The 21,466-nt window shown below is 45.3% G+C and overlaps 1 protein-coding gene across 1 annotated transcript in view; it reads left to right on the top strand.

The window, feature by feature from the left end:
- Positions 1 to 21,466, top strand: part of cdr2l (cerebellar degeneration-related protein 2-like) — a 52,472-nt gene that overhangs the window by 4,366 nt on the left and 26,640 nt on the right. The window contains exon 2 of the mRNA XM_043714308.2: positions 9,353 to 9,465. Coding sequence (XP_043570243.1) covers positions 9,353 to 9,465 — 113 coding nt within the window. The remainder of the gene's footprint in view (positions 1 to 9,352; positions 9,466 to 21,466) is intronic.

Below are 21,466 nucleotides of genomic sequence, written 5' to 3'. Positions count from 1 at the left end.
TCTGAAATTCAGCTTTTTTTGTCCATGCTTGAACCAGGGCTGTAGTGAGGTCAGGAGCTGAGTGGCCCTGGCAGAATCCAAACTGGGCATCACTGGGCAGGTTATTACTGAGCAGGTGCTGCTTGATAGGCATTGTTATTGACACCTTCGATCACTTTATGAATGATCAAGAGCAGACTGATGGGCCAGGTTGGATTTATCCTGCTTTTTGCATACAGGACATACCTCGGCAATTTTCCACATTGTAGGGTAGATGCCAATGTTGTAACTACTGAAAGAACTTGGCCAGGGGAGTGGTAAGTTCTGGAGCATAAATCTTCAGTACTATTGCCAGAATGTTATCAGTTTTTCGAATTAAATTTAATTTACAAATCTGCCGTCAGTAATGTGATCATGAAGATTTCCATTTGTTCTAAAACCCCAACTGGTGCACTGATAGGTGAGAAGCAGCTGCCCATAGTCAATTATAGCCTATATATGGCTTCAGTCCAGCTGCTACTTCGATGTCTTAACCTGATTGTGTAAGGCAACCTCTAATTTAAATAGAAGGGTTGTATTTTCTTTTCAGGGCGACAAGTGATGGTTTTTACCACTAATGCTCACATCATGTATTCCCATTGTTACAGCTGTCTCTGCCCCCTGAACTAAATTCCCAATCTTCATATCAACAGTGAATGTGTCAGCATGCTTGTCCAGCAAGGAAGACATCCCAGCTGCCTCCATTGACCTGCAGACAGACCACTGGATCATGAGCACGCACCTTGTTGAGTCTACCTGTTTATTGTTCCCCCTCTCCTGAAGTCTAGGTTAGAATCATAATGGAGAAAGTGAGGACTGCAGATCAGAGGCTGGAGATCAGAGCTGAAAAATGTGATGCTGGAAAAGCGCAGCAGGTCAGGCAGCATCCAAGGAGCAGGAGAATCGACGTTTTGGGCATAAGCCCTTCTTCGGGCATTCTCCGAGGCCCGCTCTGACTGGAACAGGCTGGGGCCCCCGAGGCCCGCTCTGACTGGAACAGGCTGGGGCCCCCGAGGCCCGCTCTGACTGGAACAGGCTGGGGCCCCCGAGGCCCGCTCTGACTGGAACAGGCTGGGGCCCCCGAGGCCCGCTCTGACTGGAACAGGCTGGGGCCCCCGAGGCCCGCTCTGACTGGAACAGGCTGGGGCCCCCGAGGCCCGCTCTGACTGGAACAGGCTGGGGCCCCCGAGGCCCGCTCTGACTGGAACAGGCTGGGGCTCTGAGGAGTGGTCTATTGAGTACAGGAGTTGGGAGGTCATGTTGCGGCTGTACAGGACATTGGTTAGGCCACTGTTGGAATATTGCATGCAATTCTGGTCTCCTTCCTATAGGAAGGATGTTGTGAAACTTGAAAGGATGTTGCCAGGATTGGAGGATTTGAGCTGTAGAGAGAAGTTGGATAGGCTGGGGCTGTTTTCCCTGGAGCATCTGAGGCTGAGGTGTGACCTTACAGAGGTTTATAAAATCATGAGGGGCATGGATAGGATAAATAGACAAGGTCTTTTCCCTGAGGTGGGGGAGCCCAGAACTAGAGGGCATAGGTTTAGGGTGAGAGGGGAAAGATTATAAAAGAGACCTAAGGGGCAGCTTTTTCATGCAGAGGGTGGAATGAGCGTGTATGGAATGAGCTGTCAGAGGAAGTGGTGGAGACTCGTACAATTGCAACATTTAAAAGGCATTTGGATGGGTATATGAATAAGGTTTGGAGGGATATGAGCTGGGTGCTGGCAGGTGGGACTAGGTTGGGTTGGGATATCTGGTCAGCATGGACAAGTTGGACCGAAGGGTCTGATTCTGTGCTGTACATCTGTATGACTCTAATCCGAACCCTGTCCTGTGACTTGTTCTCTCTGTGTAGTGCATGTGATGAAACATTGACTGTGCTGCATTGCCTGGCAATTTTGAATATTTGTCTCTTTCAATTTCAACTTCAGTCATTCAACCCCATTTGAGGAGTTTGTTTGTTTGTCATAGTTTCCCTTCCTACGACCTGTGTTTTCCAGTAGTCCAGCTTAAATTCCATCCATTTTTGTCCTTCTCACTTCCCGACTTTGCTCAACTTTGCAATTTCTGATCTATTTCCCCCATTTCCACTGCTTGTTCCACATTGGTACCATCTCTAATTTAGCCAGTACCTTGGCCTTTTGAATCTAAATTTTTCAAATAAATTGTAAACCGTTTAAATTCCATCACTGAGCCTGCTCAGTACCTCCACCCGTCCGTCCATACCTCCGATGTGTCCTCTTTAATAGATTTCTTGATTCCTACTTTTCAGGTTCTTGTACATCCCCCAGGCTCACATTGAATATCCCAAAGGTTTGCTGTCAAACATAACTCAAAATTATTTTTTTTAGATTAGATTACTTAGTGTGGAAACAGGCCCTTCGGCCCAACAAGTCCACACCGACCCACCGAAGCGCAACCCACCCATACCCCTACATTTACCCCTTACCTAACACTACAGACAATTTAGCATGGCCAATTCACCTGACCTGCACATCTTTGGACTGTGGGAGGAAACCGGAGCACCCGGAGGAAACCCACGCAGACACGGGGAGAACGTGCAAACTCCGCACAGTCAGTCGCCTGAGGCAGGAATTGAACCTGGGTCTCTGGCGCTGTGAGGCAGCAGTGCTAACCACTGTGCCACCATGCATTTTATCTGAAACGTTTTACAAATGTAGAATTTAGAACCGTTTTTTATTATTATAGTGTTTCCAGGCCCCTCACGGTCTAGTTAGGTTATCACCTTCCTAACAATTTAGAGGATGTCTGTCAGCCTCCATCTCCAGTTCTACAATCTGCGATGATAACTGTTCACTGAATTGACTCTCACTCAAGATTATTGTTGATAATTGATCCTGTTGATTGCGAGTGACAAGAAAGATCATTGGTCTGTGGTAGCTCTGGTTTCTTCAATATAAATGCAACACTGGCATATTTGGGAACGATTTTTAAAAGGTAATTATTGGAATATCAGCACCACTGACAAGGTGGGTATTTGTTGGCCCTCGCTTCTTTCCGTAGGATGATGATGGTGAGCCTCTAGCCCGAAGCAAAGCAGTTTGTTCCAATGGAATGGATTAGTAAAACACAACCATCTTGTGGAACTACGGCTGCATAGCTCACACAGGGGGAAAGGTTTCTGCTCATACTGGGGGAAGTGATGGAGAGGGAATGGTACAGGGTCAGACTTGGGCTGGGGGGATGATATAGAGTCAGACTGGGGGGTGCCATATACAGATCAGGTAGGAGGTGTATAGGTCTGATTGGGGAAACATTATAAATCAAATGGGAGTAAACATAAAAATCAGGGGCAGGGGTAAATGCACAGATCAAATGGAGGAATGATACCTGCTTCACTTTTTCCTTAAGAATATTCATGAACTAAATGTGTACTTTAGGGTAATCTAATAGCTAAATGCTCACTATGGCTGAGACTCCAGCCTTTTCATTTAGGATTTTAAAAGTTTAATCAGCTTCTCAAACTGCCAAGATGGGATTTACCTTCTGTTCTGTGGATTACTGATGTAGCAACATAACCACAAGATTTGTGCAATAATGTTTGAGGATTGGACATGTGGCTGTTATCTGTTCACTATGGAATGTTAAGAGCGGAGTTGTTGCTTGGGAAGTTTTTCTTAGAACCCCTATAGTGTGAAACAGGCCTTTCGGCCCAACAAGTCCACACTGACCATCAGAAGAATAACCCACCCAGACCCATTCCCCTATCACTCTGTATTTCCCCTCACTAATGCACCTAACCTAAATATCCTTGAGCACTATGGGCAATTTAGCACAGCCAATCCACCTAACCTGCACATCTTTGGACAGTGAGAGGAAACCGGAGCACCCGGAGGAAACCCACGCAGACAAAGGGAGAATATGCAGACTCCACACACACATTCGCCCGAGGTTGGGATTGAACCCAGGTCCCTGGTGCTGTGAGGCAGCAGTGCTAACCACTGAGCCACTGTGCTGCTCCAACCGTGTGTGCACAACCCCGAAATCTGACGGAATATGCTCCAAACAAGTGAAGATCTGCTTTGTTAAATATTATGTCCCAGCTAACTGTCCAGTGCCACTCAGACGTTGCAGCTTGGAGTTTGTAGCAAGTGAAATTATCTTTCATCCCTTTTTTTACAGCTAAACAACCAATAGAGACAATCCAGATCAGTTATTATCATTGCTCCCCATGTCCTCCTGGTATGTTTGTTATATCTGTTAGTTGCTTCATTTTAAGATTAAGAAGAAACAGACAATGATTATTAATTAGCTGAGCATATACATGTAAGAGGGGCTTTTGTGGTGCTGATCATGTCCTGGCCTCTGGGCTAGAAGATGTGGGTTAAAGTCCCACCTACTGCAGACATCTGTCATAACATGTCTGGATAGTTTGATTAAAAATGTCTGTAAATGGAGGGAACCCCTCTAATACTGCGGGGGGGGGGGGGGTGCGGGGTGCGGGGTAGAAGGAACAGTAAGATGGAGTAGTCAATAAAGTCTATCCACGAAGGAAAATGTCTGCTTTCTATCTCACAGCCTAGTTTGGAACCAGATTGACAATCTTGTTTCTGTTTTATCACGGGTGTGTTGTGGATTATGCTCATAAGATCATTAAAAAAATGGGAGGAGGAGGGGCAGGAGGGTCCTCGAACCTACACTGATTTCATTGTAGCATTATTTCCACTCACATGCTTGTGCCTCCATCTCAACTGCCCAGGATCCTTAACTCTGTCAGAGATCAAAAGTCTATCTAATTTGGTCTTCACTGTATTCAATGACCCAACCTCATCTGGGGAAGAGAATTCCAAAGATGAATGATTCTCTATGAGAAGAACTCTCCTTTTGGCAGCCTTCATTTGTCAGACATTGTATCCCACAATGATCGTCTCTGTTCAGTATTGTCTGGTGTGGCTCAGGGACCCCATGCTGACATGGCCCTCTCTGCTACACTTGGTGTTGAGTGAGCAGATTGACAAGGAGTAGGCCTCGCTGCTCTGTTTCCTTTGTCCTTGTCTCTGAAGCTGAACTCCTTCTTTCTGCCCTCCCTTTTCCATGCCCCTGCAAACAATCAGACTGTCTGCAGTTGGTAGGGTCAGTGTTTGCCCATTGCAGTTGGAGCGGTTGGTACCTGGGAGGCTGTGCCCCAGTGGCCAGCTCAGCAGACAAAAGGACTACGGATTTATGGCTGTCATCCATCTGATGAAGATGGCTGAGCCAAAGCAGACATTGTTGGTATTACTCACATTCTAGAACCTCTGAATCAATGATCTTGTCCTACCAAGAGATGCCAAAGGTCTGAGACAGTGAAGGGGGAAACTGTTCAGCCTTTCTCCTGCCTGGTATAGGTTGTTGAGCTCTGTCCACTGGAGAAGAATGCAGTGTGGACACACGCTTAGTAGATTCACAGTTTGATGTTCTCACTCAGGTCACAGTGATCCCACACACTCTCTCTTATCCAGTTTGGAGATAATAGCAGCAGTTTCTGTGATACGTTATCATTTCAGCATTGAGTGACAGATTGCTGGTGTTTGTACGGCCTAGGTTAATGCTGCCATCTATCAGCATTGATGCTGTCTCAGTCAATGACTCCCTTCTTCCTGATGCTGGGAATCAAACCATACTCTTCATGGGCATGAGGAAGTGTACCTTTTTGCTGCTGAAGTCTTTTTCATGGAATAATATTATGGAACCATCAATATCACAAAGCTCGCTGATGAAGACTTGATGCACCCTGTATTGAGTCTCAGACAGGTAAAAACAATGACTGCAGATGCTGGATTAGAGTGGTGCTGGAAAAGCACAGCATTTCAGGCAGCATCCGAGGAGCAGGAAAATCGACGTTTCGGGCAAAAGCCCTTCATGAGTCTCAGACAAGCAAGGCTGAGCAACTTCGTCCATTCCGGTTCATAGTGGACATCCTGTTGAAGATCTGAAGACCTAGAACAGCAGCATAGAGAATACACTAAAGAATGTCAATGCCAGAATGTAACCTTGTTTGACATCACTCAGATAATTCTGATGTGACTGTCAATGCTGTCGTGTTGTCTTGGAGAGAGGGATTCATGTTGAGCAACTCATTTTCTCCAGCAGCTTAAACACCCTGAGCTTGCTCACATGGTTGCATGCCTTAGAGAACAATCAGGGCAGTGTATAGTGGCCTGTTTTGTTCAGAGTGTTTCTCTTGCAGCTGCTGGACTGAGATCTTTCAGTTCTGAATCCACACTGTGATTCGGAACAGCGAAGTTCAGACAGAATCTGCAGCTTAACGAGGCTAAACACTTGCCCCACTATGCCCGTTGGGGAGATATTCCAGTACTTAGTGCAATTACTTTTGTTCCTGTGCAGGGTCCTGTTACTGTACACAGTCTTTGCGTCACACACATCCTGTGGCAGTGCCCTCTCCCTCCATCAGAGACTGGAGTGTCTGTTTCCTGTGCCTGATAAGCTTGGTATCCAGCTTCTGCTCTGGCAGCCACTCATTCTATGGTGCCTAGAGCTTCCTGGGAAACCGTGTTGTCCATGGATACAACTTGAGGCAGTGTTCCATATATTTCTGTAGCTGTTTATTACATTTGATGACCTCCAAAACTTTGTTTTCAATTAAGCCATTTCATTTCATTTGCTATTCATATATGTGTCCCCAGCATTGCCTGTGTGTGAGGATATCTTTATATTTGGAAATGATGTAACCATTAATCAATGGCACATTGCCTAGCAGTCTGTTGGATTTTACTTTGAGCGCTAAGGCAAGATATATGTTGCAAAAAGAGACTTTGAAATCAGAGCTCATCTTACTGAGCTGCGCATTTTCACATCTGCTTTTATTTGCACTTTTTACCAATTTGCTCATGGGACAGATAGTAATCTGGAGCTAATTAAAAAGGGACTATAACTCGAGCTGTCATACTCCTTGTACAGAGCCTTCTTTCCTGATCCTCTCTGTGCCATGGGTTCTCACATGGACCATGGCAACCAGAAACTTTGCCTCCCACTCCAAGTTCCTCTCCAATCCTGAGGGAGACGCCCTCAGCCCATATACTGTCCAGTATTGTTACATTCCTCTTTACTGAGTGGGCACTTGCACCAAGATGCTGAGGTCAGTTTGCTCATCCTCCCTGCAGTCCCTGCCCTTGTGCTTTTTTGGATAATTAGCAAGGCTGAGGCTCCTTTACCTACTGGATCCTCATACATGCTTCATATATCGCCACATCTTCCTGAATTGATTAGATTCTCTACAGTATGGAAACAGGCCCTTTGGCCCAACAAGTCCACACTAACCCTCCGAAGAGTAACCCACCTAGACCCATTTCCCTAACCTATATTTACCCCTGACTAACGCACCTAACACTATGGGCAATTTAGCAAGGCCAATTCACCTAACATGCAAATCTTTGGATTCTGGGAAGAAACCGGAGGAAACCCACGGGGGGGGGAATGTCTGTGTGGAATTTGCACAGTCGCCTGAGGTGGGACTCTAACCCAGGTCCCTGGCGCTGTGAGGCAGCAGTGCTAATTGGAAGTACTTGATTACGGCTGACCCAATGTGTCCTGGCAACTATCCCCCCTCCCTGATGTATCACAGTGTCCAAGGCTGGATTCCGACATTGGATGTGGATGTGTTGCTGTGGATCACTGAGGTGTCCAGCAGCTCCCACCTGTGAGAGCTGCAACACATGCTTGCCTGCCATCTTGATTGTGTTTTAGTTAACAAGTTGATGTTTCATGTTTAGAGATATATACAATGATCATTTGTAGTTCTATCAAATACATTAACTATCTAAGATATATCTTAATCCAGTATTTGCACCTCTCTGGTATTTAAGGTCTGCCCAATTTAAAAAAAAACTTAACATTTACCGGCCGATGACCGGCCTCGTTAAAGCCCCTTGATTTCAGATCTCTGGCTCACTGTCTCTTGTTCTCTCTCTTGGATCACCCCTTCTTCTGTTAAAAAAGACAGAATATAAACTTTTCCCTTGCAACACTAAGGCTTTTATTGTTTTTCGGAGTGGATAGCAATGAGAATTACTACTGTGTTGTATTACTGACACAGATCCCAGACAGGCAGTGTACCTTTAAGACAGTTAGAGGCAACCACAACATCGCCCATTCCAGTATAAAGGTACCCATTGCACCTTCGGTTATGGTAATAATAGTTAGCTCCATCTTTGCTCAGTGTCATCAGTAGGTATAGAACCCAGCCTGTGTGTAAACCAGAGATCTTACAGCAGTGTAAGTTGTGTTGTTAAAAAGCTTCAAGATATCTGTCTCAGTAAGCACCTGGTTGTCTTGCTTTATGTTAGAGGGGCAAGCAGATAGAAAGCAGTGAGCTTTTCCAACATTAGTTACAAAAGACTTTGGATAATTCATAGTTTACCATTCTCAAGTTCATTGGGGAGGGCTGGTCAAGCCTTGGCAAATTCTTTTCGAACACCCGTCTATCTATCTTTCTGTCCAGAGTGAATTTATATTTATCAACTAATTACTTCAGCCCATAATATATGAAACAAATTTCAGTTTTAGTAAGCACTGTCAGTTCATTCAACTGGAAATGGAGTCTGAGATTCCTGACCAACAAAATATTTCATTATGACAGCTGAGATATCTGTGGGGTTTGGATGTGGAAACCATGTTACAGAATAGTCATCCGTTTAACCCTGTGGAGGTGAGATCCCAGTCAGATAAGCTGCTATCTCTGAGTGGTGTAACAGGCATGAATGGCATATTTCTGCTTCCAGCATCCTAGGTTTTCTGTGTCAATTCCTTCCAAAAATTGAAACTTGTGTCATGGGCGAACATCCAAGTTGAATAAGGAATGAATCCTTTCCTTAAAGGTATCCCTGTCACTTCTGTGTCACATGATGGTGCCAGATTGGCACTGCAGTACCACTGAAATGCTGCTTGCCGGAAGTGGCATCTTCAGTTAATACAGAAAACTCTGATATGGAGAGAAAGATCCCATAGTACTATACACAGAAGAGCGTGAGTGGGAGATCCCTGTGGAGACTTGGCTAACATTTATCACTTAACCAACTTCGTTAATAATGACCTGATATCTGCTTTGAGACCTTGCTAACTGGCTCCTGTGTTTCTTATTGTACAACAGTGATTGATCTCATTAGCCATAATAATGTTGAATAGTACAGCCAGCTTGAATGACTGGCCTACTCCCACTCCTATTTTCTAAGTTTGTATGACTGCACTTCAAAAGAATGTCATGGACTGTAAAACACTTTGAGGTGCCTCGGGGGTTATGAGAAACACAATATAAATGCAAGTTTTTTTTTCCCACTTTGTGCTGCATTATCCACGTTTGTGTTTCTTGCAGACCTGCATCTCGCGGCAGAATTGGGCAAAACCCTTCTTGAGCGAAACAAGGAGCTGGAAGATTCACTGCAGCAAATGTATGCAACCAACCAGGAACAGGTCCAGGAGATTGAGGTGAGAGCCATTTGATGAGAGGTGGCATGATTATCGAGAGCAGCTTGGTGCTAAGTTAACAGATCTGAAGGGAAGGGGCCTGGAGTTGGCCTCTGACTGTCCCCTGCATGCCAAGATCCTGATTTATTAATATACCTCGGGAAAAGCAAGAATCCCAATACTGACCCCTGGGGAACTCTCCTTCCTTCAGCCTGAAAAACATCTGTTATCCATTACTCACTGATTCCTATCCCTCAGCCAGTTCTGAGTCCACGTTGCTACTGTCCAATTTATTCCATGAGCTATAACTCTGCTGATGAGCCTCTTAATGTAATGAATTTTTTTCACATGTTCATGTGGCAGAAGCAACAAATTTCTCATGAACCCATTCTATTTCCTCGGTTATCTTTGGAACTCATTGCAGAAGAACAATTCTCCTCATGTCGCTTTTGGACTTTTTTTTTTAAACCAAATATCTGAAAGATGTGGCCTTTCTCACAGAGGAAACCTGTTTCTTGGCAATCCTGGCAGTTCCTGGAAAGAGAGAGAGAGAGAGAGAATTATTGTTTCAGTTCGATGACCATTCTTCAGAATTGGAAAAGTTTGAGAGATGGCAGAGTTTTGAAAAGCTCAGCAGCTCTGAGAGGGGTAGGGAGTAAAGAGAGGGGGAGGGGTTTAAAAGGAAGGCTTGCTATGGAGAGGGAAGTGGGGCAATGAAAGCAAAGAAATAGGGCAAGTCAAAAGGAGAGGGTAATGGGAAAGATTGTGAGCCAGTTTTTGTTACTTGCAGGTTACCAAAACCTGAGTGATGAGTGGCAAAGAGGGGGTGGGGCAAAGTGACATATAAGGGAGGGTGAGGAAAAAGGAGTGTGGTGGGGAGAGGAGAGCGGTGAAGACCTGTGGTTGGGAGGGTGGATTGGGTAGACCTTAACAGGGAATAGTGGAAGTTCTTGAGTGACCTATAGAAATGTCAATGAGATTGACAGCTCAGAAAAAGGCCCTTTGGCCCATTGAATCAGCATCAGTCAAAAACAAGCCCTTTACTATTTTAGTCCCATTTTCTAGCACTTGACCCATAGCCTTGTATGGCTAGGGTGCAGCCCACAGATTGGGACATCCTAGGATAATTGATCTATCTGAAATTGTTGAATTTATTGTTGAGTCTGTAAAGTGTCTCATTGACAGCTGAAGCCCTTTACACCTGCCCTGCCATTCTAGATCATCTATTTCAATGCCATCTCCCTAGATCCTTTGATATTCTGAGTTTCTAAAAATGTATTCATCCCTCTCATAGAGTCATAGAGATGTACACCATGGAAACAGACCATTCGGTCCAACCTGTCCATGCCGACCAGATATCCCAACCCAACCTAGTCCCACCTGTCAGCACCTGGCCCATATCTCTCCAGAGCTGAAAATGTGTTGCTGGAAAAGCGCAGCAGGTCAGGCAGCATCCAGGGAACAGGAGAATCGACGTTTCGGGCATAAGCCCTTCTTCCTTACCTGCTGCACTTTTCCAGCAACACATTTTCAGCTCTGAGCTCCAGCATCTGCAGACCTCACTTTCTCCATATCCCTCCAGACCCTTCCTATTCATATACCCATCCAAATGCCTCTTAAATGTTGTAATTATACCAGCCTCCACCACTTCCTCTGGCAGTTCATTCCATACATGTACCACCCTCGGAGTGAAAAAGTTGCCCCTTAGGTCTCTCTTATACCTTCCCCTCTCACCCTAAACCTATGCCCTCTAGTTCTGGACTCCCCGACCCCAGGGAAAAGACTTTGTCTATTTATCCTATCCATGACCCTCATAATTTTGTAAACCTCTATAAGGTCACCCCTCAGCCTCCGATGCTCCAGGGAAAACAGCCCCAGCCTGTTCAGCCTATCCCTGTAGCTCAGATCCTCCAACCCTGGCAACATCCTTGTAAATCTTTTCTGAACCCTTTCAAGTTTCACAACATCTTTCCGATAGGAAGGAGACCAGAATTGCATGCAATATTCCAACAGTGGCCTAACCAATGTCCTGTACAGCCGCAACATGACCTCCCAACTCCTGTAGGAGAAAGTGAGGACTGCAGCTGCTGGAGATCAGAGCTGAAAATGTGTTGCTGGAAAAGCGCAGCAGGTCAGGCAGCATCCAAGGAACAGGAGAATTGACGTTTCGGGCATAAGCCCTTTATCAGCTCCCAACTCCTGTACTCAATACTCTGATCAATAAAGGAAAGCATACCAAACGCCGCCTTCACTATCCTATCTACCTGCGACTCCATTTTCAAGGAACTATAAACCTGCACTCCAAGGTCTCTTTGTTCAGCAACACTCCCTCGGACCTTACCATTAAGTGTATAAGTCCTGCTAAGATTTGCTTTCCCAAAATGCAGCACCTCTCATTTATCTGAATTAAACTCCATCTGCCACTTCTCAGTCCGTTGGCCCATCTGGTCCAGATCCTGTTGTAATCTGATGTAACCCTCTTCGCTGTCCACGACACCTCCAATTTTGGTGTCAACTGCAAACTTACTAACTGTACCTCTTATGCTCGCATCCAAATCATTTATGTAAATGACAAAAAGTAGAGGACCCAGCATCGATCCTTGTGGCACTCCACTGGTCACAGGCCTCCAGTCTGAAAAACAACCCTCCACCACCACCCTCTGTCTTCTACCTTTGAGTCAGTTCTGTATCCAAATGGCTAGTTCTCCCTTATTCCATGAGATCTAACCTTGCTCACCAGTCTCCCATGGCGAGCCTTGTCGAACACCTTACTGAAGTCCATATAGATCACATCTACTGCTCTGCCCTCATCAATCCTCTTTGTTACTTTTTCAAAAAACTCAATCAAGTTTGTGAGATACGATTTCCCACGCACAAAGCCATGTTGACTATCCCTAATCAGTCCTTGCCTTTCCAAACACATGTACACCCTGTCCCTCAGGATTCCCTCCAACAATTTGCCCACCACTGAGGTCAGGCTCACTGGGCTATAGTTCCCTGGCTTGTCTTTACCACCCTTCTTAAACAGTGGCACCACGTTTGCCAACCTCCAGTCTTCCGGCACCTCACCTGTGACTATCAATGATCCGACGGTCGGAGGAGGAGCGTCTTATCTTCCGACTGGGAACCCTCCAACCGCAGGGGATGAACTTGGACTTCACCAGTTTCTTCATCCCCCCTCCCCCCACCTTGTCTCAGCCGGATCCCTCCAGCCCGGCACCGCCTTCCTGACCTGCAGTCTTCTTCTTGACCTCTCCGCCTCCATCCTGCTCCGACCTATCACCCTCACCTTGACCTCTTTCCACCTATCACATTTCCAACGCCCCTCCTCCAAGTCCCTCCTCCCTACATTCCTGAGGAAGGGCCTGTGCCCGAAACGTCGAATCTCCTGTACCCTGGATGCTGCCTGACCTGCTGTGCTGTTCCAGCAATAAAGTTTCAACTTTGATCTCCAGCATCTGCAGACCTCACTTTCTCCACTATCAATGATACAAATATCTCAGCAAGAGGCCCAGCAATCACTTCTCCATCTTCCCACAGAGTTCTCTGGTACACCTGATCAGGTCCTGGGGGGATTTAATCCACCTTTAACCGTTTCAAGACATCCAGCACTTCCTCCTCTGTAATCTGGACGTTTTGCAAGATGTCCCCATCTATTTCCCTATCCTTTTCCACAGTAAATACTGATGCAAAATATTCATTTAGTATCTCCCCCATTTTCTGAGGCTCCACACAAAGGCCGCCTTGCTGATCTTTGAGGGGCCCTATTCTCTCCCTAGTTATCCTTTTGTCCTTACCACACTCTGCACTTGCACGGCGGGTGCTCTAAAATGGCTACCCGACACACTGACCAGTAAATACAATGTACTGTACTTCACCCAGATAACAGGATGATATCCACTGCCTCCTCTTCCTCAAAGTAATCTCTGTCTACTCTTAGGTGAACTTAAAAGATTCTAAAACCTTCTTCAAAGTAGAGCATAGGGACCTTCAGTGTCCAGCCCTTATTTATCCCTCAAACATCACAAAAGGTTACAGGGCTGTTATTACATTGTGTTCTATTTGATTTTGTGTGCTCAAAATCGGTTGCTATTTTTCCGAAATTCCACCAATAACTATTCGGCTATAAAGCACTTTGGGACATCCTGAGGTTGTGAATGGTGCCACGTAAATGCAGGTTATTCTTCAGTGGCAGAAACAGTCCCTCCTGCATTTGCTTTCAGACTGAATACATTGAGGCCACTCCTTTAACCTTCTTCTGTCTCCCATGTACTAATTCTCCATTCTTTTCCTATGGCTAATCCTCTTCATATTTTCTCTGCACTGCAAACTTTAGGTTATATTTTAAACCCAAATCCCAAAATGTTTGTTTGAGACTTTAACCATTCAGGGACTAGATGATGACCTGCTGGAGTAACTCAGGAAACTAAAGCTATAAAGTAATATCTATCAAAGTAGGACAGTGCCATTATGAGCTGGCACAGCTTTTGATTCCCAGTTTGACTTTTGGCATTGGGGTCAACACTCAGTCACTGATGTATTTCCGTCACCCGTTTCTTTCCGAACAGTAGGACTCCACTAACTTCAGTTTCGCACTCTGTGCACACTGAAAGCTGTGCCTGTTGACTTTCTTTCCAAAACATAATCCACAGCATAATTAATGACATTTTTACTTGTCCAATCAAGCTACGTTTATAGTTGGCTGAAGGGGAGCATAATAGATCTGTCTGCCTAACTGCTGTTGTCTCTCTCTCTAGGCTTCACCTATCGCATACCACACACCTGCACACTTGAGCATTTCATGACTACCATCCATTCTGATGAAGAGTCACTGGACCTGAAACAGTAACTTTGTTCTCGCCACAGATGCTGCCACACTAAGTTTCTCCAGCAACGTCTGTTTTTGTTTCAGATCTCCAGCATCTGCAGCTCTTTGCTTTATTTTAATGGTCAATCTGTGATTGGCTCTCAGTGGGTGACATCTTGGTTTCTTAAGATTCATATGTTCATGACCACATCCTCTTCGCTATGGTCTATTTTTGTTACTTTTCTATGAAAAGAGGTTATTTTATGAGATGATTTGGAGATGTCAGTGTTGGACTGGGGTGTATAAAGTTAAAAGTCACACAATGCCAGGTTGTAGTGCTTCGGAGTGCTCCGAAAGTTAGTGCTTCCAATTAAACCAGTTGGACTATAACCTGGCATTGTGTGATTTTTAACTTTATTTTATGAGCGTTTACTTGCCATTTTGTTTAGAATAGTACTGTCAAGTTTAGCACTCAGTTTGAGAAAGAGAAACCTGGGTTATCAACAACTGTGGTAAACTTAAGGGTAAATACAAAGGAATGAGGGCAAAATTGACTGGAGTGGACTGAAAAAATAGTCGAGGAACAATTTGAGAAAACCGTTCAAGGCACATAGCAAGAGATATCATTTTGAGGAAGGAGGATTCTAGGAAGGGGATAAACCTGGTTAACCATAGAAGCTAAGGATAGCATCAAATGACAAGAAAAAACATACAATATGGCAAAGATTTGTGGGAGGCCAGAGGGATGGGGCGTGTTTTAAAAAACAACAAAAGATGACCAAAAGAGAATAATACGAAAAACACTTGAGTACCACAAAGGCAGGATAAAAGATTAGGTTAATTGATGAATATATTTTGTAATGAGTAGATTGCTGTTTCCTGGTTAGCCTAAGTGTTTTTTTCTCACCTTCTCTTGTGCTTGGACCAGTTTCTATTGTTTGTTTACTTTTCCCTGTTACTCTGACATGCTCTCACATTCTCTGCATGTCTGGTCAGGTAATCGATTCAAACAACCTTCTCTTATCTTTACTGCCCTCCCTATCTTTATTATCACCTCTCCAATTGTGCCTATATCCAACAATCATTAATCCAATGACCAAGACCAGGGTCCATACTATGATCTTCTAGCACTATCCCCAAGCGTGACTGATCCTCACCACCCACACCCCTCCCCTCACCCCACCCTGCCTCCAAACTCAATGCACAGATACGCTCACCAAGACCAGCCCAGCCTCTGATTTCCTGAACAAATCCTCAAGATTACCTTCCCTTTCTCATTCTGTATTGCCTGTCACATTCCAAGGTACTGCTGCAGAGACAACACCCACCCACCCCCTCCCCCCGCCTGAAATGAGAATATTTGTGAGAGGTATTACTTTAGAACATCGACCAGTACAGCACAGTACAGGCCCTTCAGCCCACGATGTTGTGCTGAGCATTTATCTTAATCTAAGATCAACCTAACCTACACACCCTTAATTTACTGCAGTCCATGTGCTTGTCCAGCAGTTGTTTAAATTTTCTAATATCTCTGATTCTACTACCATTGCTGGCGTGCATTCCACACAGCCACCTCTCTCTGCATAAAGAACCTACCTCTGACATCTCCCCATGTCTTCCTCCAATTACATTAAAATTATGACCCCTCGTGACATCCCTGGGGAAAAGTCTCTGGCTATCTACTCTACTCTAGCTATACCTCTTATTACCTTGTACACTTCTATCAAGTCACCTCTCTTCCTCCTTCTCTCCAGTGTGAAAATTCTGAGCTCACTCAAGCCCTCCAATCCAGGCGGCATCCTGGTAAACATCTTCTGCACCCTCTTAAGCATCTACATTCCTTCCTATAATGAGGTGACCAGAACTGGACACAATATTCCAAGTGTTGTCTAACCAGGGTTTTATACAGCTGCAGCAAAACCTCACATTGTTAAACTCAACCTCCCGTTAATGAAAGCCAACACACCATACGCCTTCTTAACAACCCTATCAATTTGGTTAGCAACTTTGAGGGATCAATGTACATGGGCCCCAAAATTCCACTGCTCCTCCACACTGCCAAGAATCTTTAACCCTGTATTCAGCATTCAAATTCGACCTCCCAAAATGAATCACTTTGCATTTTTTTTTATTCGATTAGATTACTTAGTGTGGAAACAGGCCCTTCAGCCCAACAAGTCCACATCAACCCTCCGAAGAGCAACCCATCCAGACCCATTCCGCTACATTTACCCTTTCACCTAACACTATGGGCAATTTAGCACGGCCAATTTACCTAACCTGCACATTTTTGGACTGTGGTAGGAAACCAGAGCACCCAGAGGAAAACCATGCAGACACTGGGAGAATGTGCAAACTCCACACAGTCTCCCAAGGCAGGAATCAAACCCAGGTCCCTGTAAGGCAGCAGTGCTAGCCACAGTGCCTCCCAGGTTGAACTCCATCTGCCATTTCTCAGCCCAGCTCTATAGAGTATCTTGTCAATATCTTGTAGCCTGCAATAGCCCTCGACGCTATCTACAGCACCACCGACCTTTGTGTCATCGGCAAACTTACTAACCCACCCTTCCATTTCTTCATCCAAGTCATTTATAAAAACATTGAAGAGCAGAGGCTCAAGAACATCTCCCTGCGGGACACCACTGGTCACCGACCTCCAGGTGGAATACTTTCCATCCAGTACCACTCGCTGTCTTCTTTTGGCCAGCCAATGCTGTATCCAGACAGTGGCGTCCTACACCACTCCCTAACTTCAGCCTCACACCCAGTGCACACCCTAATCACTGAAAGCTGTGCCTATTGACTCTTTCCTTAGTTTCCTGGGTTACCCCACCAGGTCATCTCCTGGTCTCTGAATGGTTAAAGTCTCAAACAAACACACAGAATTTAGGATTTGGGTTTAAATTATAACCTAAAACTCACAGTGCAGAGAAAATATGAAGAGGATTAGCTGTAGGAAAGGAATGGCGAAACAATATGTTCAGTCTAAACGTGAATGCAGGAGGGACTGTTTTTGTCATTGAAGAAAGAACCTGCATTTATATAGCACCATTCACAACCTCAGGATGTCCCAAAGTGCTTTACAGCTGAATACAGAACAACCTTGTCTTCCACTTTAAAAAAAAGGGGGTGGGGCAGCATGGTGGCTCAGTGCAGCCTCTCACGCAGCCTCTCAGCGCCAGGGACCTGAGTTCGATTCCAGCCTCGGGCGACTGTCTGTGTGGAGTTTGCACGTTCTCCCTGTGTCTGCGTGGGTTTCCTTCGGGTGCTCCGATTTCCTCCTACAGTCCAAAGATGTGCAGGTCAGGTGAATTGGTCATGCTAAATTGCCCATAATGAGGTGCATTAGTCTGTGGTAAATTATAGGGTAGGAGAATGGGTCTGGGTTACCCTTCGGAGGATTGGTGTGGACTTGTTGGGCCGAATGGCCTGTTTCCACACCGTAGGGAATCTAAATCTTTAAATCTTAAAACCTCAATTATCCAAATGAGACGGGTGGGGAGTATTTTGTTCGGATAACGTTTTTACAGGACCTTGAAATCTTGTTCGGATAATCCGAAATTCGGATAATTGACATTCAGATAACCGAGGTTATTCTGTAGTCGTTGGTGGAATTTAGGAAAGATAGCAACCAATGGTGGGTCTGATTTGACCTGGCGCTCTTGATCTCTGTTCTGTGTGCTAGCATTTCATCGAGCTGCTGGAATATCTGTCCTTGTTTTTGATTGTTGGGACGTGGGGCTCATTGGCGAAAGCAACACTTAGTTTCCATTCCTTGTTGCCCTTGAAAAAGTGTTGCTGAGCTACTTCTAGTCATTGAATGGAGGCTAGTAAGGCCATCATGACTCTTTTGTCCCTCTTGAAGAGGTGTTCAATCCCAGTCCACTACCTTTCTATAGGATACTACAGATGTTTCTTTCCACAGCATCAAAATCCCAGATACTGACCCATGCTGCAAGTTCACCCACCTTATTTTGGATGCTCCTGGCATTGAAGTACACACATTTCAAACCAACACCCTGATTGCCAGTGCCCTCTCGTGACCTTGTAAACCTGTCCCTGACCTCCCTCTGCTCAACTTTCCTTCTTTACACTGAACTACAATTCAGGTTCCCATCCCCCTGCTGCATTGGTTTAAACCCTGCCCCCCCCCCCCCCCTCCCCTCCCCTCCCCTCCCCTCCCCTCCCAAACAAAGAGCATTAGCAAATTTGTTCCCCCCCCCTCCCAGGATATTGGTTCCCCTCTGGTTCAGGTGAAGACCATCCTGTTTGTAGAGGTTCCACCTTCCCCAGAAAGAGCTCCAATTATCCAAGAATCCAAAACCCTCCCTCCTGCACTATCCCTGCAGCCACGTGTTTAGTACTGCTGTCTCCCTGTTCCTTGCTTCACTAGCATGTGGCACAGGCAACAGACCAGAGACATGTAGCTCTGAGCTTCCACCCTAGCTCCCTGAATTTCTGACTTAGATCCCCACCTTCCTACTTATGTCATTGGTGCCTATGTGGACCACGACTTGGGGCAGCTCCCCCTCCCTGTCAAGGATCCCAAAAACATTATCAGATAAAACAATCCCAGCTTCTCCGACCTATCTACGTAACTGGATAGTTATTACTGGTTAGGGTAGTTCCACCCTAACCAGGGAACAATTCTGTAAACCTCAGCAGCTCTCTCTGATTCACATCCTTCCTGAATGTGGTGCTGAGCACTGGATACAATATTCCTGCTGAGGCTAAGCTCATGATTTCTGAAGGCTCACTATATCATCCTTGCATTTGTACTCTTTTCATTCGATTTACAAACCGCTCACTGCAAGTTAGTGCCATATACGGAATCATTGCAGCCACAAACACAGTGGGTTGCATTTTCTCATTAACCCCTCTGACCCTTTCCCACCCTGTGACCAGCTTGGTGGCCCATTGCTATCTCCCACTTGAGGTCCTGCCTTCTGTGTCTGGCCAGTGCCGTCAGGCTACTCATTGTCGTGTTGACCTTGACCATGCCCATGCCCCCTTCTAACAACAAGGGCTCTTACACCCCAGTGAATGGAGACAAGGCAGTTACACAGCACCAAACCCCAACAAAGAGATCATCAATGCTCACCCATTACAATACAAATGCAGACCACATTGTCAAACCCCAGAACTTGATGGGGTCAGTGTAGAGAGAGCATTACTCTGTATCAAACCCCATGCTGCCTCTTAAGGAAGTGTTTGATTGGGACAGTGTAGAGGGAACTTAACTCTGTATCTGACCCTGTACTGTCCCTGTCATAGAGTCCTACAGCACAGAGACAGGTCCTAAGACCCAAACTGGTCCATGCTGACTAAAATGTCCATCCACACTAACCCCATTTCCCACTTGGCCCATATCCTTTTAAACCTTTCCTCTCCATGTATTTGTCCAATTACCTTTTAAATTGGCAATAAGGATTAGGGAGAACCCAAAGGCATTTTACTCATGTGAGGAATAAGAGAATAATCAGGGAGAAGATAGGGCTGATCAGGGATAGTGGAGCTTGTGTGTGGAGTCTGAGCAGATAGGGGAAGCTTGACCAGATCAAGATTAATGAAGTTGATGTGCTGGAAATCTTGGAAAATATTAAGATTGATAAGTCCGCAGGGCCAGACCAGATTTATCCTGGGCTGCTCCGGGAAGCGAGAAAGGAGGTTGCTAGGCCGCTGGAGAGAATATTTGCTTCCTCACTCTCCAAGGGAGTCGTACCAGAGGATTGGAAGGAGGTGAATGTTGTTCCTCTTTTCAAGAAGGGTAATAGGGAAATCCCTGGCAATTACAGACCAGTCAGTCTTACGTCTGTGATCAGTAAAGTTTTCGAAAGAATTGAGGGATAGGACTTATCACTATTTGGCAAAGCATAGTGTGATTAAAGGCAGTCAGCATGGCTTTGTGAGGGGCAAGTCATGCCTCACAAATCTTATTGAGTTCTTTGAGGAGGTGACAAGACAGGTTGAGAGTGGATGTGGTGTATATGGACTTCAGCAAGGCATTTGATAAGGTTCCCCATGGTAGGCTAATTCATAAAGTAAGGAAGTATGGGATACAGGGAGATTTGGCTATCTGGATTCAGAATTGGCTGGCTGACAGAAGGCAGAGTGGTTGTAAATGGAAATAAGAGAATAATCAGGGAGGAATAGAGGTCAGTGCCTAGAGGTCAGTGTTGAGTGGGGTCCCGCAGGGCTGTGTTTTTGGGCCTCTGCTCTTTATAGTTTTTATAAATGATTTGGATGAGGAGGTTGAGGGGTGGGTTAGTAAATTTGCAGATGGCACAAAGGTTGGAGGTGTTGTTGTTGTATAGAGGGCTATTGCAGGCTGCAGCGTGACATAGACAAGATGCAGAGCTGGGCTGTGAAATGGCAAATGGAGTTCAACCTGGATAAATGATGCATTTTGGAAGGTTGAACTCGAATGCTGAATATAGGATTAAAGACAGGATTCTTGATAGTGTGGAGGAACAGAGGGATCTGGGTGTGCAAGTACACAGATCCCTCAAAGTTGCCATTTTTAAGCGACTGCTGGACATGCACATGGATAGCAGTGAGTTGAAGGGTGTGTAGGTTAAGTTACTATATTTTACATTAGGATTAAACCTCGGCACAACATCGTGGGCCAAAGGGCCTGTTCTGTGCTGTACCTTTCTATGTTCTAAATGTTGTTAATGTACCTGCCTCAACCATTTCCGCTGGTAGCTCATTCCATATGTGTATCACCCTCTGTAAAAAAAAAAAAGGTTGCCCCTCAGGTTCCCTTTTATTCTTTCCCCTCTAACCTTAAACTGATGCTCTCTAGTTCTCTATTCCATAACCTTGGGGGGGAAAAAAACAGTGCATTCACCCTATCCATGCCTCTCATGATGTTATAGAAGTGTAGTTTCCTACACTAAAGAAAAATGTGCTAACTTGTCCAGTCTCTCCCTATAACTCAGACCCGTGAGTCCTGGCAACATCCTTGTAAATTTCTTCTGCACTCTTTCCAGTTTAATAACCTCTTTCCAATAGCAAGGTGACCAAAACTGAACACAATACTCCAAGTATGGCCTCATCAACATCCTGTACAACTGCAACTAAACTTCCCAACATCTATACTCAAGCCCTGACTGATGAAGGCCAGTGTGCCAAAAGCCTTTTTCCCTGCCCTGTCTACCTCTGACTCCACTTTCAGGGAACTGTGCACCTGAACTCCAAGGTCTCTCTGTTCCA

The sequence above is a fragment of the Chiloscyllium plagiosum genome, unplaced genomic scaffold (genome assembly GCF_037043375.1).
Source record: "Chiloscyllium plagiosum isolate Xiang-an unplaced genomic scaffold, Cpla_swu_hap1 HiC_scaffold_25, whole genome shotgun sequence".
NCBI lineage: Eukaryota > Metazoa > Chordata > Chondrichthyes > Orectolobiformes > Hemiscylliidae > Chiloscyllium > Chiloscyllium plagiosum.
The sequence above is the reverse complement of the archived record's forward strand: the minus strand, read 5'-3'. Positions and strand labels throughout refer to the sequence as shown.